At 42.6% G+C, this 17,864-nt stretch overlaps 1 protein-coding gene across 1 annotated transcript; it reads left to right on the forward strand.

Annotated features, from left to right (window-relative positions):
* The first annotated feature begins 496 nt into the window (after window positions 1–496).
* On the forward strand, window positions 497–16,480 carry CIMIP2B (ciliary microtubule inner protein 2B). Its single transcript, XM_075193749.1, has 6 exons — window positions 497–641; window positions 7,285–7,523; window positions 11,143–11,318; window positions 11,919–12,057; window positions 14,072–14,293; window positions 16,067–16,480. Exons 1-6 carry the CDS (start codon window positions 574–576, stop codon window positions 16,153–16,155), a joined length of 933 nt encoding a protein of 310 aa, XP_075049850.1. The 5' UTR covers window positions 497–573; the 3' UTR covers window positions 16,156–16,480.
* Window positions 16,481–17,864: the final 1,384 nt, after the last annotated feature.

Here is a 17,864-nt window from a genome sequence, read left to right on the forward strand (position 1 = left end):
AGTATTTGTCCGAAAGTTGCTGAAAATAATATTATGACCTGTGAGGTGTTCAAAATTGACTGGAAATTAGTGTTATTGAGGTCAATAATGTAGGAACAAAAAAAGGAGCAAAATTATGTGATTTTAGCATATTTTAGCTATTTTTCTTAAAAATACAGATCCAAAATCAAAACCAAAACACAAACTTAATCCAGATCCAAAACCAAAACACGGGTGTCAGTGAACATCTCTTTTTTGTTCCAATAAAGTAATTTATAAAACGTTCTCACTTGTTGAACCCTCCAGGAGTTTTGCAAACATGCTTTGAAACGTTTCATTTAATGCAATTGTACAGCACGTAAGCAGGTCTTTAGGTTACACCTGTCCACTATATTGTGTGCCTGAGACCTGTGTTTTCCTGTCCCTCCTCTGATTGCCTGGAGCCCAATCTCTCCTCCCCCAAACAAGCCTCTAATCATCCCTAACAACTGAACAGAATACACAGCGACACATTAACAGTCAGTGACACAGACACCCAGCAGGAGACACCAGGGGGGACCCGACAGCTCATCCTCAGGGAGGACCCCTAACAGCATGACAGCCACGTTCCCCCCAAAGATCAGCCCCATGCTGATGACCCCAGACCCCCATTTCATCCCTGGGTAAGTGAGAATCTGCTGTGTGTGATCTGTTCTACAATTCCCCTGACACAAACTTTTGTATTTAATAAATGGAGAAAATTATTTTTCTGACTTTTTCCAGCAGTTCGCCCCCTTCACCAGCTCACCCATCAGTGATGTGATTATTATACTGGTGTTTTTCACCCAACTTCAGTTTGTGTTAAGAATAAACCTTCACAGATAAATTATTGATACAATTGCAAAGAGCAACATTGCTATAGTCCATAGAAGCATCTATAAAGTAATAGTTACATAATCATCATTATCTATTTCACCAATCCGTTCCCTCCTGTAGACACGTTTCCATGGTTGTGGCAATTTATGGCGCTGTAGTGAAAATTAAATGGATTAATAATTTCTTAAATCGCTTTTCGAGTTTAGCAAAGTCAAAGTCCCCTGAGGTCTTTTGGAGAATCAGCGTTACGAGTGGTGTATAGACTGGGGGATTACGCTGAGCGCACATCCTGGTGCCTGCGCGGTTTTCAAAGCTAGTCGCTTACAGCTTATACCAGCTATCCGTTTCTGATTGGCTGATTGCGTCTTGACCCTCTCCCACTGATTTTACATCATTCATTTGTATGACTGTTAAACTATGACTGTTATACTATATAAAGTTACAGGCATCTATTTGAATGAATGAATTGATATTTCCATTTGAACTGCAGCAAGAAAGAAGATTTCCATTTTATTCTAGTTTTAATTTAATTTGTACTTATGACTATAATATTCACTAATACCACAGTGCAGACACTGATCTCTGCTGTATATGTCACCCTTCATTACTGTATAATAATGTGAACATATAGACTAATGCAACTTTTGCACTTACTGCTAAACTCTACATACGCCCCATATTATCGCATTTAGAACGCAGCATAAGCAAGTTCTTGCAATACGGAGCTCCTGACAACACTGCTTATACATTATTATTGTATATTTATATAGCGCTACCATATTGCGCAGCGCTATAGAAAGAATATTTGTAATCACTTCAGTCCCTGCCCCAAAAGAGCTTACAGTCTAAATTCCCTAATGCCCACACAATACTAGGGTTCAGATTAGTTAGCAGCTAATTAGCCGTCCAGTATGTTTTTTCAATTGTGGAAGAAAACCAGAGGAAATCCCCCCCACCCCAAAACAAGGCCCTGATGGGGAATCAAACCCATGACCCTAGCACTGTGAGGCAGCAATGCTAACCACTGTGCTATGGGCGTACTTATCCAAAGCTTTAAAGATTGTGGGGTAAGTCTAGCAGATCTGCCTCCTACACCAGAATGACTTTACCGGCACTGAAGTGCAGCAGCGGGACCCTTAGCAAAGCTCCCCGATACAGTCAGGTCCATAGATAAAAAATATTAAGAGTTACTTATTGCTATTGCGGCCTCCCGTTTTGCTCGAGCATGTGCGGTACCGGAGGACCGTTTTGAGTTTTTATATGTAACAATATAGCCGTAAATACAACATACAATTAAAGTATTTATTTTTGGGATTGCAGGGAAAAAGCTCTATTAATTTCAAATAATTGTTTCAGTGTTCTCTGTCTATTAGAGATACATAGAAGCCTATTTATCAAAGAGCAAAGATAACAGTGACAAGATTATGATATTGTACTGTCCGATACAGGGGTTACTGGTGGCGATAACTTCGGTGGCGGTAACTGGCAGCAGTGATGGATTCTCCAATGCCCTTACATGGACAAGCCTATTTAACCTGTATAGCAACGGTACTTGTAACGCGGCAATATCAATTCTGTTAACATCATCTCTGGATTGTTATTGTATAAAATGTTTTTAAAATTTTTCTTTAATTGTGAAAATAAATAAAATCTGTGGGAGGAGATGAGGTTATTATGGGAAGAGCGGAAGACGATGTTGATCTTCTGGAAGGTGAGTTCTACAAGCAGACAAAAGTGGATCAAAGATGGGAGCGATCTGGTCTCTGGGCTCGATTGTCCAGATGAAGCCATACACGTACATACACATGTAGGGCTCAATGTACAAGATATGGGGCCTGATTCATTAAGGATCTTAACTTGAGAAACTTCTTATTTCAGTCTCCTGGACAAAACCATGTTACAATGCAAGGGGTGCAAATTAGTTTTCTGTTTTGCACACAAGTTAAATACTGACTGTTTTTTCATGTAACACACAAATACTTGATAGCTTATTTGTACACTGAAATTTAAAGTTGATATTTGTGTGCTAAATGAAAAAACAGTCAGTGTTTAATTTATGTGCAAAACAGAAAACTAATTTGCACCCCTTGCATTGTAACATGGTTTTGTCCAGGAGACTGTAATAAAAAGTTTCTTAAGTTAAGATCCTTAATGAATCAGGCCCCAGGTTATTAAGTGCCCTATAATGTACCATTAGGTTGGTTAAATGATGACTAGATACATTGTCATTTGTGGTCATCGAACGTTGACTCATCGTTCGATCACATTTACCGCCCTGGATCAGGATTGGCTGGGATTTCACTTGAGTTAAATTCTATAATAAGCCTCTTATTACACCAAACATTCATCTCTTAGAGCTAGATTTACTAAGCTGCGGGTTTGAAAAAGTGGAGATGTTGCCTATAGCAACCAATCAGGTTCTAGCTGTCATTTTGTAGAATGCACTAAATAAATGACATCTAGAATCTGATTGGTTGCTATAGGCAACATCTCCACTTTTTCAAACCCGCAGCTTAGTAAATCTAGCCCTAAATGTTTCCATCAGACAAATCCAAAGGTAAATAAAGTAATAGGAGGAGGAAGTTATTAGTCCGGTGAGGAATTCGTGGCTGTAACTCTTCTTATTCTGCATCCAGTCAATCTGGGTGTGTATTGATTACTTATGTAAATGTGTGGACTTAGTAGCTGTGGAGGAACTACAGTAAGGGTGGGTGTATGTCTGGTGACAGGTCTGTAGTTAGGTGTGACTGTAATGATGTAGCCAGGGGGAGGGGGGTGACTCTGCTTTTCCAACAGGACCCGATTAACGGTAAAAAAATATATATATATATATTATTTTTACATATTATTCAATTTTTTTGTAACCAACTTAAGCAATTTTACTAACGGCTAATTCACACTTCTTTATATTATAGTACAGTTCAAAGTTCGCAGTAGTCCATATATAACAGTGACAAATAATGAGGGGGTCATCCGTTAAATCACCTCTGTTAACAGGGAATATATGTGTGGGGGGGGGAGGGCGATGAAAAACATTAAAAGCTGATTTTCAATCAGCTTTTCATGTTAAAGTACTAAATGTGCCCATACCATAGACCCTAATAACTATGGCGCCTGTAAGCTATAAAGAACAGTGATAAACTGGAGCACAGGAGCTGTCACTCCACCTCTCGCTGCGCTCATAGCCTTAACGCTAGTGTAACGCATTTCACTGATGCTAGGAGGTGTTGTTTAGTTAGAGCTCCGTTGCGTTGCCTTCTGGTTTTTGGAAGACATCATGTCCAGATTTTTGCTTTTAAAGCTGGTTACCCACCGGCATCAGGAAAACACCTGACGGGATATCAAACGCAGTTTGACAAGAGGTGGTGACCAGCACTTTAGGAGGGTTAATAGAGGATTAACCTACTTGTGTTCATCAGTAAATATAGCAGGTAGTGTCTAGAAGAGGCCGCAATGATCACTGCTCCGCAGGCACAGGTGGGTAAGGGGGGTCATTGGAACAAACAGGGTCCACCCCAAACCTGGTTATATGCTTTTATTAGCATTGGAAACCACCAGTGGATATTTGATCTTAGGCAGATGGAATATTTATGCTGTGAATCCATTGTGGCGTCACCGTGCAGCATTACCTGGCTGGCAGCACGGGGCCCCACAGGACCAATGTGAGACCGTCGCTGGTGCCGGGCACCAATGCCACCACTGCGATCCTTACCAACGCGCCAATGTGCCCATACCAACGAGCATCACAACAAGACAGTAAATATAATACTAGACAATTAGGGCTTTTTATTAATAATAAATAAATTACAAAGTGAAGTCGTGTTTAGTTTTTTTTACTGAACATATTAAGAATTGTGTCCGGCTAGTTCGGTACTTTATCAGGTCTCATCCCTGCCCTGGCAGCTGCTGTTATTGGTGCTTTCTACACGTAACTAACACATAGCAGGTGTTACAAACAACTTGTGACAGAAATATCCCAAAAATGACCAAATCAAAATGAAATACCGTATTAATTTGGCTGCTTACAACGACACGCTCCGGTACAGGGTGCTAATTAGAGAAAGGAGCTCACATACATTATTAGTGTGGAAATATAAACCACTGGTGACTGGTAACAGTACAAGGCATTGTCACAGAGCGTATCAGGGCTGGATACACAATGTGTTGTCTGGTCCCCATGGCTGCAGTCTCTGTGTGTGTGTGCAGGTCTCCGGAGAGACACGTCTCACACACTGACAGCCTGGGTGAGGGACAGGAAACAATGCAGCCAACAGGATTAACCCGTAGATGCCAACAGTCCCTGTTTACCAGGGGCAGTCCCAGCTTTAAAGATTTGTCCCTAGAAATGTCCCTACATTTCAATATTGTCTACAATATTCCTCATTGTCTGCATTCTAGATGCAATTCTTACCATCTGTTGGTCACACCCCTAAAGGATGGAAACATCATCCTTATTTATTTATATAGCGCCACTAATTCCGCAGCGCTGTGCAGAGAACTCACTCACATCAGTCCCTGCCCCGTTGGAGCTTACAGTCTAAATTTCCTAACAGATACCCGACGTCCCTTCAATCTCGGGATTAAGGCATACTCGCCAACTCCCGGAAACTTGCTTCCGGGAGTTGGGGGGTGTGACTGGAAGGCGGGAGGGGGTGGGGCAAGGCCACTCGCGTCATTTTGCTCCCCCCCCGCAAAACCGTGCTGTACGTCGCGGGGGACGGGGCCAAAATGACGCGATTGGCCTTGCCCCGCCCCCTCCCGCCCTCCAAAATGGCGTGATTCACCGAGAATCGTGTCAAATGACTCGATTCTCTGTGAAATCTTGGATCCGGGAGAAATGCCAGCTCCCCCGGGAGACTGACCTGAATTTCGGGAGTCTCCCAGACTTTCCGGGAGAGTTGGCAAGTATGGATTAAGGTTACCCATAAATGGAGGTGACCCGGGCACAATTTAATCCAGTGAAAGGGGTGGTTCTAGGAGGTTCGAACTTGAGGTGATATTTACCCTTTTACGCAGTGCGCCCCTTCAAATTTTCTCCACACACCTAGGAGTGTACCCCGACTATCAATGTCTGTCCGTCACTTCTTAAATGTGTATATCCTCTATATTCAGCAGCACAATAGTGGATGTTAAAGGTGCAGTTAGGATTAATACCATACTTGCCCAATCTGCTAGAATGTCCGGGAGACTCCACCATCCCAGGTAGGTCTCCCGGACTCACGGGAGAGCAGGCCATTCTCCCTCTTCCTAGTGAAGTGGCCAGGATGAAATCATCCATGACACGATTTGCGGTGAATCGTGAAATTTTGGGGCAAGAGTACGGCAGGGAAAGGGTAAATAGTTGGTAAGTACGATTAATACCGCAGTAGATCTTTAACTGTTTGCAAGCAGGGCCGTAACTAGGGCTGTGTGACAGGGGCGACCGCCCAGGGCGCAACGCTGCAGGGGGGGCGCAATTTAGGAATATTTTAGGTTAATTTGGTTAAAATTGAGGGCTAGGGGAGCGGCATTTGTCTTTTTCGCCCAGGGCGCTAGAATTCTAAGTTACGGCTCTGTTTGCAAGTATTGTGTTATAGCAATGGTACAGGAATATTGGAGCTTATTAATATCACAGTGCAATCTATAAAGATTTGCTATAACTCACAGCAACGCATCTCATTACAGCTGTCATTCTCCTGGTACAGTTTAGAAAATGAAAGCAAATATAGTTCCAAGTGCAATACCCTGGGCTGAACTAGTTAATTAATGTTACAGAAAAGACTTAATAACTGTGCTAAAATTAATATCTGCCCAAGAAAGACGTTCAGTTTTTGTTTTTATTTTTGTGATCCCCAAAATACATTTTGCAGGAGCTACTGTGAACCCCACTAATAGTCCTGTGGTTTCGTCATTTTTGAAAATACAATAACAGCATAGTTGTCAACTTTCTATTGTTGGCCTCCGGGAGGGGGGGGCTGTGGTAGTAGGGTGGAAGGGGGCAGGGCGTGGTCATTTTGGCCCCGCTTCTGCATCAATATCAATATTTATTGCGGGGGCTGTGCCAAAATGACACCATTCACAGCGAATTTAGGCTCACTACGGGCAGCTTGTGGGAGAATTGCCTGCTCTCTCCCGGGAGTCTGGGAGACCTACCTGGAATTCGGGAGTCTCTCGGACATCCTGGGATAGTGGGCAAGAATGAATAAAAGTGGGGGAAGGGCAGCCTGCAGCAACATCACAACTGTGTGCAAATGATTGTGGCAAAAAACTACAACTCCCATCAGCCATTGCATGCCGGACAGAGGTTTGGGACCAGAAGGCCATTCTCAGTCTGGCAGCTGCCGCCCATTTTAATTCATGTAAATATGCAGATTAATCAGGTCCTTTCTGCTTACACTCACTTGAATTACTGAACATTTTCAGACATAAACGAATTTATAAATATTGTATATTTTCCTGTCTCTTGTACAGGTATGGCGGCTTCTGTCCTCAGTACAAGTACAACCTGGGTAAGACATATGGGAAGCTGACCGGACAGCTGCTGACCAGTCCTGATGTCCGGCACTCAGGACAGCTGGTGCTCCAGTCTTGTCTGTTCCCTCCACCACGTAATGACAGTGAGTTGAGCAGGTCCCAGGATATAATAAGACGAAAGAAGCCACGTCTGGGAGATCCGAAACTCTCCTGGAGTATGATCCCGGGATACACTGGTAATGTGGCCCCACACCTTCATTTATTTTTATATCTATGTTCCAACACAATAATACCGGCCAATATTCCCCAAAATCGGGACAAAAAAGGTCATACCCCCAGTCCACCCACGACATGCCCACATCCACCCAGACCACATTCACACAGAACACACCCACATTTGCACCGACCACACCCACATTCATACAGACCACACCCACTTTCACCCAGGCTACACCTACATATGCACAGGTCACACCCACATTCATACATACCACACCAACATTCACACAGACCACACCCACATATGCACATACCACACCCACATATTCACAGACCAGACCCACATACGCACAGACCACACACCCACATATAGACAGACCACCCCCACATATACGCATACCAGACCTACATTCACACAGACCACACCCAGATATGCACAGACCACACCCACATTCGCACAGACCACACCCGTTTCCAGCAATCTACTCCACATTTGGCCAACAAAACAATGAACTGTTGACTGGTATTGGGATGGTCTGTTGCATTTTCATTTTTAAAAACAATACAAAAGATAAGCGCTGAGAGCAGTCCAAAGATTAAATACACAACAACGCAGATAAATATAATAAAATGAGTCAATTTATTTTTTAACCTTAAAATATAAACATGTAAAAATGATATTCAGTATCCTGAATAATATTCACTATATATCATAAACTCTAACACTAGTTGGAGCAACACATAAACAGCCTCCGTGGGGTCAGAAGTAGCTAAAATAAAAATCTGTAACTAATTACAGTCAATATACTTCTGTTCAGCCCCTATAGTGTATTTAATGTACTGATCTCTACTCAAGGGTTACTTCAGTCTTATTAATATGCAGGAGCTGGTTATACTGCTCCAGTCCTGTGAGTATAATCTCACAATAGGCACCAACCACATAAACTCCAGTAGATGTTTTTGTAAGTGTATTGTTATTCACATTATTACACAAAGGTAACCCCAGAGCTCACCAATCAATTGTCCCAAATATAATGGTAAGAAGGGTACGCGTCCGCTCTCAGAGAGACAGCGAGAGTCGCCTGCTTACCCCACCAGGTGCATGGTGATATAGGCAAACCGAGGAGGGGGGTCCTGGTGCATGGAAACCCACCTCCAAGCCTGGACCCTGCTCCCTCGTCACCAAGCTCTGATTGAAAAGGGAGAGCTGCATGCACCTAACAGTAGTGCAGGCAGCATTGCCCATGTATATTATAGGGATAGGAAGAGTTGGAGAGCAGCCAAGCACTGTCTAATATTATAGCCACGCCCCCATGCATGCTGGTCACGCCCACTGGTGGCGTGATGTGGAAACCCCCCTCTACAAATCCTGCATTTGCCCCCGGGTCTCAATCCTGGGACATTCAATAGGCAGAATGTTTAGGGGTATGTGCAAATTCTGGATGGAAGATCTGGTCTGATTAAGGGTGCCTTCATCAGAGCAAGAAATGTAGATAATAATAATGATGTAAATAGAATAATATGACACCCACAGCTTCCAATAGGAGACCTGACGCGTTTCTTTACCAATCGACAATTTCATCAGAAGAGAGTGACTCACAGAGTGTCAGCTCAAGCAAAAGATTGGGAGGTGTACATCTCCAGGGACTTTAGTCTCTGTTAATTGTTTAATTGAAACCCTCTGCGTTGGTGTAGAACAAACTCCCCCAAGGTTGAGCAGCGAGAGCAGCCTAATAATTCAAACATCTGTTTTAATATATTGGTTTTGATGAGTTACACCTTTCATAAGGACATAAATTGTTTAATTTTATTGAATATACAGTGCACCAATGTGTGCTTTGTATCCTTTTGATTTTCATTTTTATACATCATCATCATCATCATTTATTTATATAGCGCCAACATAATCCGTAGCGCTTTACAATTGGGGACAAACATAGTAAACTAATAAACAAACTGGGTAAAACAGACAAAGAAGTGAGAAGGCCCTGCTCACAAGCTTACAATCTATGGGACAATGGGAGTTTGACACATGAGGCTAAGTCTTCATTTTGCATTTCGGCCCAGCCAGGCTGTAAAGGTAAAAGTGACTCATTGGCTAAATGATCCTGTCACACAACAATGTTGGTCAGGGGGTAGTTGTCTTGTGTGAAATTGTGTAACGGGTAATAGAGTAAGGTAGTGAGGTTAAGAGGGTGGTTGAGGAATATTACAAGCTTGTCTGAAGAGGTGGGTTTTCAGAGAACGCTTGAAAGTTTGTAGACCAGAGGAGAGTCTTATTGTGCGAGGGAGAGAATTCCATAGAGTGGGTGCAGCCAGAAAAAAGTCCTGTAACAGGGAATGGGAGGATGTAATGAGGGTGGATGAGAGATGCAGATCTTGTGCAGAACGGAGTTGTCGAGTTGGGAGATATTTTGAGACAAGAGAGAAGATGTATACATAGAATTAAGCCCCGAAATTCAGGAGATTATGTTAATATTTTATGCAATAGGCACTTACTGATAACTCTGATGAACATTTTTTTTAATCTCAGCTTGATGATCACTTACAGAGTGCACTGTATGTGCTCTGATCTTACCTCTTTTTGTTTGGAGACCTAAACAGCTTAAAAAAAAAGTAAAGGCTCTTTCGGGCACACATACAACCAATAGATGCTAATGGGGCAAGTCAGATACTCAACCCAAGTCAACAACTTCGGTCAGGTAATGGACTTTCTAACTAATGTGGAAGTATGCAGTAAGCAACTAATACATACTTATAAACAGAGCTATTCTGACATCAAATGAAAGTGAACAAGAAGCAGGTAGTAAAAGGTCCACTTTCACTGGTCTTTAATGCCTGGTATTGTGCATGTATCTGCATGATTAATCTGTTTTTGGGGATTTTAACAAAAGAAAAAAATAACTAAATATAAAATTCCATATATAGGATATTGAATACAAAAATGACAGGAAGGAAGGGGGACCTTTAGTTAACAAAAGAACAGGCATTTTCTTGACAACTACCAGGTGAATAAGATGGATAATTTTCACAGTGTTTCCCCTGGTTCTTCTCCTGGAATAAAGTCTTTCTGTTCCGGGTGGATTAGGGCTGCAGATGTCCCCTATTTGCGATCACCTTGTAGTTTCAAGTCAATGTTTATTATAGAGAGAGGTCTGTAACTTGGACAGAATTTGGGGTCTTCGTCTGGCTGGGTCAGGATAGTAATATGAGCAGTAGGAGGCTGAGAAGAAGAGAAGATTGGGGTCGGATGTAGAATTATTAGCCTTCAGGATTTGCAGTTCCTTTTGGGATGTTTCATTGTATTGGAACAGGAAACCACCCGGACAAGGGCTTATCCCAGTGGATGTTTCTAAAAGTTAAATTAGAGGTTTAATAAGGAGTCCAACTCATCTACTTTGACTAGTACGAGTGGTAATGTCTACATTGTTATGGTATCTCTATCAGGTGGATCCTTGAGGACTTAGTAGACAAAGTGTCCGGTTATCTAAATCTGTAAATTGTTTCTAAAGTTTAATAAGATAAAATAAGGTTTTGTTCTGACCTCTGATGTTAACAATAAAAATCAATAGGTCCTTATTTTCCTTTTAAAGTGCATTAAAATGTCTGTCACCCCACTTCCTCCTGGGTTCTCAGGCTTCATCCCCAGAGCTCAGAAATTTTACGCTAAGACGTACACTGAGACCACCCGAGACGCTCTGACCGACTTCCAGATGGATCAGAACCAGCAGGAGGATCAGCGCCAGGAGCAGATGTTCGTCAATAAGCTGCAGACTGGAGAGAAGATGCCTCATACAGAACAGGAGAAGCAGGTGAGGCCGGGACTCTGTCCTTTGCACGAGTGGCCTCCAGCAAACCGAATATAATGGTGCAGACCTGGGCCACTTCTGAGACTTTCCATGCTCTAATTCTGCTCAGGAACCCTCTTGTGGTTTTTTATGTTATTGATGTAAACGTAAAAGGGGATGTCTGTGTATGAGCTACTCCCTCCACTGGGAGTATCACTATTGTCAGGTGTATCTGATCTCGGTGGGACTTCCTCCTGTAAGAACTCATATTAGCTATTTAAGATTTCAACCCTCTTTTCTAATACTGCTTATGTGCCATGTTTTAAGAATATCCATTTCTGTATCTCTGCTTGTACATCTAAGCGCTTAGAACTATTATCATGGGTACCACAATTTACTAGAACAACTTCTGGTACATGAAATAGTCAGTTGAAGACTCAGATATGGCTGTTGTTGCTGTAACCATATAAACAGTCAGCACAGTCCAGTTTGTTTCCATTGTTACAGATGTTGGTAAGGAATGTTACAATAGTCCTGTGGAATACACCTGCCTGCGATATGTGGTCACCATTGTTGAATTGTGTTGCCGTGTGGTTTTGTCGGTTAACACCCGTGTCTCTTCAGCTTATCAGCGCCAAATATCGGACTCCGCTCCCTGCCCTGTCCAAAGAGCCGGTAAACTATGTCTCGCCCAGTGCCTACCAGATACATGTCTCTCCCTACTACATGGACGACCAGAATCCGCACAAGTATTTCATCTCAGGTGAGGCTGCCCTTACGCCTTCCCTTGTAATGGACTGAAAATTTGTGTTTAGCCTGTATTACACAATTCATGTTTATTCACTTTACGCTGTCTTATGGCTAAATAAGATTTAAACCTCTGAATTTCAAAGAAGCACTGTATTTTGCAAATTGCAGCAACATGGTTACAAGAAAGTGACGAGCTAACATAAGTAACCGACTGGTTGCCTAACAAATTACATTGTAGTGAAAAGGTGTGTGTGGGGGGGTGAAACTTCTGTCTGTTGTATTTTCAAGCTGAATCAATAGATATCAGCTAAAATATCCAGTTCACAAGTAAGCTGAGTACACATTACAGGTTTTTCACCCAGTTATTGAGTAGATTACACAATAAACGACCGTTAGGTCCCAATATTGCATTAGTGTGTACACTCCAACAATCATGGTTTATCGTTCCAAAGCACATTGTATCTTTTGATCTGATTTTACAAACGGACTAAATATCTCTATAAACGATGGAACGACGCCGGGCAAATCCTGCAGTGTGTATGTACTCAGGACCGGCAGTGTCCATAGATCTCTCTGGGGTGTGTAGAGTCAGGATCATTTCAGCCGATGGTTATGACAGATGAAGAGCACAGATCTGATGGTAAATCGTGTAAGTGTGTACACAGGAATCTGCATTCTGATCGGGATATTCATTAAAGATATGGCATCGGGAGAATTTTTCTTTAGTGTGTACCCAGCTTAAATAGGATATAAACAATTGAAACATGACTATTTCTCAACCAGAAGACAGCAAAAAACTAATATAATAATCCTTTGCAATCCTGTCATTATTGCATTAGGGATATGAATTGAAAATTATTTTGTGTTAACTAAACTGTATTTTAATATTGCATTTATATATACAAACTCATAACATTTTGTCTTTATTTACATCTTATTCACATGCTCCCTTCACCTCAAATAAGCCCTGGGGGTCTATCGGTTGGTGTACCTAGTGCCCGCCTGGTATTCACCCTGCGCTGCCACTTCCTGGTATATATTCCAGGCCCCCATTCCTAGTGAGTAGAGCAGGCTCCTTGTGTCAGATTTCAGGTGACCGTATATCATCCAATACACACTATCACAATGTTCCTCATTTATGAGGAGTGAAATGACCGAGACATTGGCCAAACTCCTCTTTTACATTTCCATCAAAAAGCGAGTTTATGGGTGTAGCAAGATGGCAGACTTCACAGAGGAGCAGAAGTTTCTTCTGGTGATTGGGAGGATATGGGTGGAACGAGGGAATTCCTGGCTATGTATAAAGTAGGAGCACCCATGACCTTTGTGCATGAGATCCTATGTGTTGGGTCTCAGATGATTGGATAAGTTATGGTCAGCCCACCTGTCTCTAGGTTGAGAGGCTCTGGGAGAATATACTGAGCGGGAGGGTTCAGGGGGTGAATATCAAAACGGTTGGGGTTCCTGAGGTCAGCACCCCACAGCTTAACTAGGTTTGTGATTAAATTTTAGTACAGACTGAGGTTCATCATTAAGACATAACAACACAGAGATGGGGAAGATCAATGTTTTGTTATACGCTGTCAGTAACCCAGGAATCAGAGGGTAAACTAAAGTATGACATCATTTAATACACTTCCATGATTTTAAACTAAAAAACCAGGACCCTCAGGTGACCAAACATTTGCACAAGTTAAAAGGTGCATCGGAAGCCTGAATTTTGGAAAGGATCACGTGTTAAACCTGGTGGCTCGAGAAAATCAGGACACGTGGGAGCCCTACCTATGCCTGAAAAAGGTTTTGTTCAGAAAAATTAGCTTAATATAACCAAGGGAGCATCATGTACCATGATAAGTCGGCCACTAGGGGTCACTGTTGCCTTGGAGTCTTCCCTGGCAGAGGATGTGGTGTGGCAGCTACCACTCATGTGAATAGTAACATGCAGATAACACAGACTTACCTCCGTATTGATTTATAGCACTTATATATTCTATATGTTTTCCTGTAATTACCTCCTGTCCCCACAGGTTACACGGGGTATGTCCCTCGCTCACGTTTCCTCATCGGCACCGGTTACCCTATCACCACCAACAGAGCTATGGTGGAGTTTGGTGAAAACACCCTGAGAAAGAGCTCGAGAGTGGGCGACCTGCACGAGCCGCGGGAGGAGAGTAAGCCGCAGTCCGACCAGGGTCACATCTACCTGGAGGAGCTGGGGTTACTGCCTCGCTACACAGGATATGTGCCAGGTTAGGGTGCTTTATGCTGTATGTTTGTTATCCACGTTTCTGACCTTATCCAGCCGAGACTTGTATTCCTTACTTTCACTGGTGAACTTACCGTGGTGGTGCCCAGTGGCATAACAACAGTGGCAGCAACCGAGCCCACCATATGCCCAAGGTTCTTAGGGCTGCTTTTATCTCTATCCCCCGTAACAACCACAAAAGCGTCAGTGTGACCTGATTATCAGTTATGGGGGGCTTTCTACATAGAGAGGGGGGGGAGGTGAACCAACAACTTGACTCAAGAAATTCAGGAATAGGAAGTCCCTTGTATTTACTAAATAGGCTGCGATGGTTCTCCGGTCGTCACAAGAGAGGACTACTCAACAAGGGAGAAAGATAAGGAAGAAGGTGCACAAGGGATAATGGGGGCAAACCAGAGATATAATAGCCACACGGGACAGGACATGAGGGGGAAACACACTGGAGACAAAATGTACCATGTGTGAGAGGCAGACAGGAGATAACTGTGGACAGGCTCGATAGGGGTCAGACGATAGATAAGGGGGAGAGATGTTGGAGAACTCTGATGAAGTCAGGCAGCCAGAGTAACACTTGTCTAGATGACGTAGGTATGATAGGGATAAGATATTACACTGGAGCCCAGGGGACATTACATAGGTATGCCACTGCTATACGCCAGTATGTGAATACCAACTTCTGTCACTTCTATTAGTATAATATTCACCATGACTATGTGGTTACTTAGGAGAACTACAAGGCTCAGTGTGTCCTGGCCACTGGATAGGAACCTTGTAATCATCCTGTTTATCAGGCAGGGCATAAAAAACAACAGTTCCAAAATAAAGCAACTATCGAGGTTGGCACCAAATACAAATCTAGGGCCTGATTCATTAAGGAACTTAAATTAAGAAGTTTCTTATTTCAGTCTCCTGGACAAAACCATGTTACAATGCAAGGGGTGCAAATTATTCTTCTGTTTTGCACATAAGTTAAATACTGACTGTTTTTTCCTGTAACACACAAATATCAACTTTAAATTTCAGTGTACAAATAAGTTATCAAGTATTTGTGTGCTACATGAAAAAACAGTCAGTATTTAACTTATGGGCAAAACAGAATACTAATTTGCACCCCTTGCATTGTAACATGGTTTTGTCCAGGAGACTGAAATAAGAAGTTTCTCAAGTTAAGATCCGTAATGAATCAGGCCCCTTGTAATCATCCTATTTATCAGGCAGGGCATAAAAAACAACAGTTCCAAAATAAAGCAACTATCGAGGTTGGCACCAAATTCAAATCTAACCTTTGATACCTTGAGATATAGATTGGTGTGGGTTCAATAGGGACATTTATAAAGCCATTTTGCCCGTGAATTATTTGACAATGATGGCACTTACTAGTGCACTAGTACAGGATATCTTTCGGTCCTGTCCTCGGTGTAGGATTCTTGTGTATTCTGGAGAATAATCAGAGTCACAGAGTGAACATTAGAATTACTGAATATTGGTATCAGCTGATTGGACAAGTCACGGTCAGCTGACACTCTACACGCAGAGTCAGTCCCACTCACTTTAAATCATATTCCATCTCCTCCACACAGGTCCACTGGACAGAGGGGGTCATGGGGTGGTAATCGGGCGAGTCTTCTGTTAATTATCTAGATGAGGAGAGGTACGAGGTTGGATACATTTTTACTGTAGTTTGTTCCCTTTTGAACGCTCCATTTAAGTGCTAATTTAAGTAACATCAGTAATCCTGTGCTATTCTGACTGACAGGTTATAAGTATCAGTATGGACACACCTATGGACATCTCACCCACAATGCACTTGGTCAGAGTACAATGCAGAAGCAGATGGTGATTTAGGAGCTGGAGAACCCTCGGAGGCGCCTACAGAAGCTCCAGTCTGGCTGCAGAATGTTCCGGTTTCTTCCAATGCAGAGCTGTGTACTTAGTGATGTAACGAGGAGCGGGCTGAGACCTCCACACCCAACATCACATGGGGACGCTCACGGCCTTCCATATGCCCCGCTACTGTGCACCAGATACACTGTGGGGTAACAGGAACCTGGCCAGTGATAACGCAACGTTTGCCAAAGCTTTGGAATGAGGGTGAATTAATCATTATCCAAAAGCACAAAAAGTGGAGACAATCATTAACCTTACCTGTAATAAATCTGTTTGTGTGATTTATATTCTTATTATTTATTTTTTCATACCAGTGTGAGGGCTCCTCACAGTGTAACAGTTTTCTGTTGCTCCCTGGGTCAAAACTGTCCTAGACTGGAGGACTCCAGTAATAGTTATCACAGGTGATGGTTGTGTGGCTTCTATTAATCTGCTCCAATAGTGACATGTGGGATCCACTCCACTAGTGTTATGTGGGATCCGCTCCACTAGTGTTATGTGGGATCCATTTCACTAGTATTATGTGGGATCCGCACCACTTCAGTGTTTCTCTCATCTGCTCCACTAGTGTTATATGGGATCAGCTCCACTAGTGTTATATGGGATCAGCTCCACTAGTGTTATATGGGATCAGCTCCACTAGTGTTATATGGGATCAGCTCCACTAGTGTTATATGGGATCAGCTCCACTAGTGTTATATGGGATCAGCTCCACTAGTGTTATATGGGATCAGCTCCACTAGTGTTATGTGGGATCCACTCTACTAGTTACTAACAATTATTTCCATGGACCTGGTGCTGCTGTCTCTACGGCCCGTGGTGCAGAATAATCCTCATCATGACATGTTACTGAGCACGGTTATAAAGCCCAGATAATGCATCCAGCCGACACAATAAGATGAATTATACTGGAACTGATCCTGGAAATTAAGGAACAGGCGGCGACTATCGGCCTCATTTAGAGTTGAACACAAAAGCAATGGTGCACACACAAAAAAATAATAATAATAATTTGCAAACTTTACTATTGGGGGATAAACATTTGCAAAAGGAAGAATAAAGGTGCAGAGTTTCCTTTTAATAATACAATTCTGTAGGGATATTTTTTATAGAATGTACTAGATACATGATAGCTAGAATCTGATTGGTTGCTGCGGGCCACACCTCCACTTCTCCTTTATAGAAAGTATGATAAATCTACCCCACAGTGGTCTTTTAGACGGTAGCAGAGTCCGTGGGGATCCAACACACACAACATGCAGACATGCATTCACACACAACATGCAGACATGCATACACACACACACAACGTGCAGACATGCATACACACACACAAACATGCATACACACACAACATGCATACACACACACAGATACACCCCCAGACACCTGGGTCACTGGTTTGTGGGTGTATACTACTGTGCAACTATTGGAAATAAACATTTACCACGTTCACCGGTTCTATTCAGCACCTTTTTTTATTAATATGCGTAATAAATAAACAAACCAATAAATATACATATATATGGCAGAAGACACCAAGATAACAGGCGCGGATGTAACAAACGAGGGTTAGTATCGGCACGAGCGGATGTACATACGCCGGTAGTTTCATAGATTAACCCCTTCCCGACCCCTGGCAGAAAGTGGGCTCTTCAGAGAATGGC

The sequence above is a fragment of the Mixophyes fleayi genome, chromosome 1 (assembly GCF_038048845.1).
Source record: "Mixophyes fleayi isolate aMixFle1 chromosome 1, aMixFle1.hap1, whole genome shotgun sequence".
NCBI classification, from domain to species: Eukaryota; Metazoa; Chordata; class Amphibia; order Anura; family Limnodynastidae; genus Mixophyes; species Mixophyes fleayi.

Coding starts and splice junctions, on each gene's coding strand:
- CIMIP2B (XM_075193749.1), top strand. CDS start 574: ATGACAGCCACGTTCCCCCCAAAGATCAGCCCCATGCTGATGACCCCA. Junction 7,524..11,142: donor TATGATCCCGGGATACACTG/GTAATGTGGCCC, acceptor CTGGGTTCTCAG/GCTTCATCCCCAGAGCTCAG. Junction 11,319..11,918: donor ATACAGAACAGGAGAAGCAG/GTGAGGCCGGGA, acceptor GTGTCTCTTCAG/CTTATCAGCGCCAAATATCG.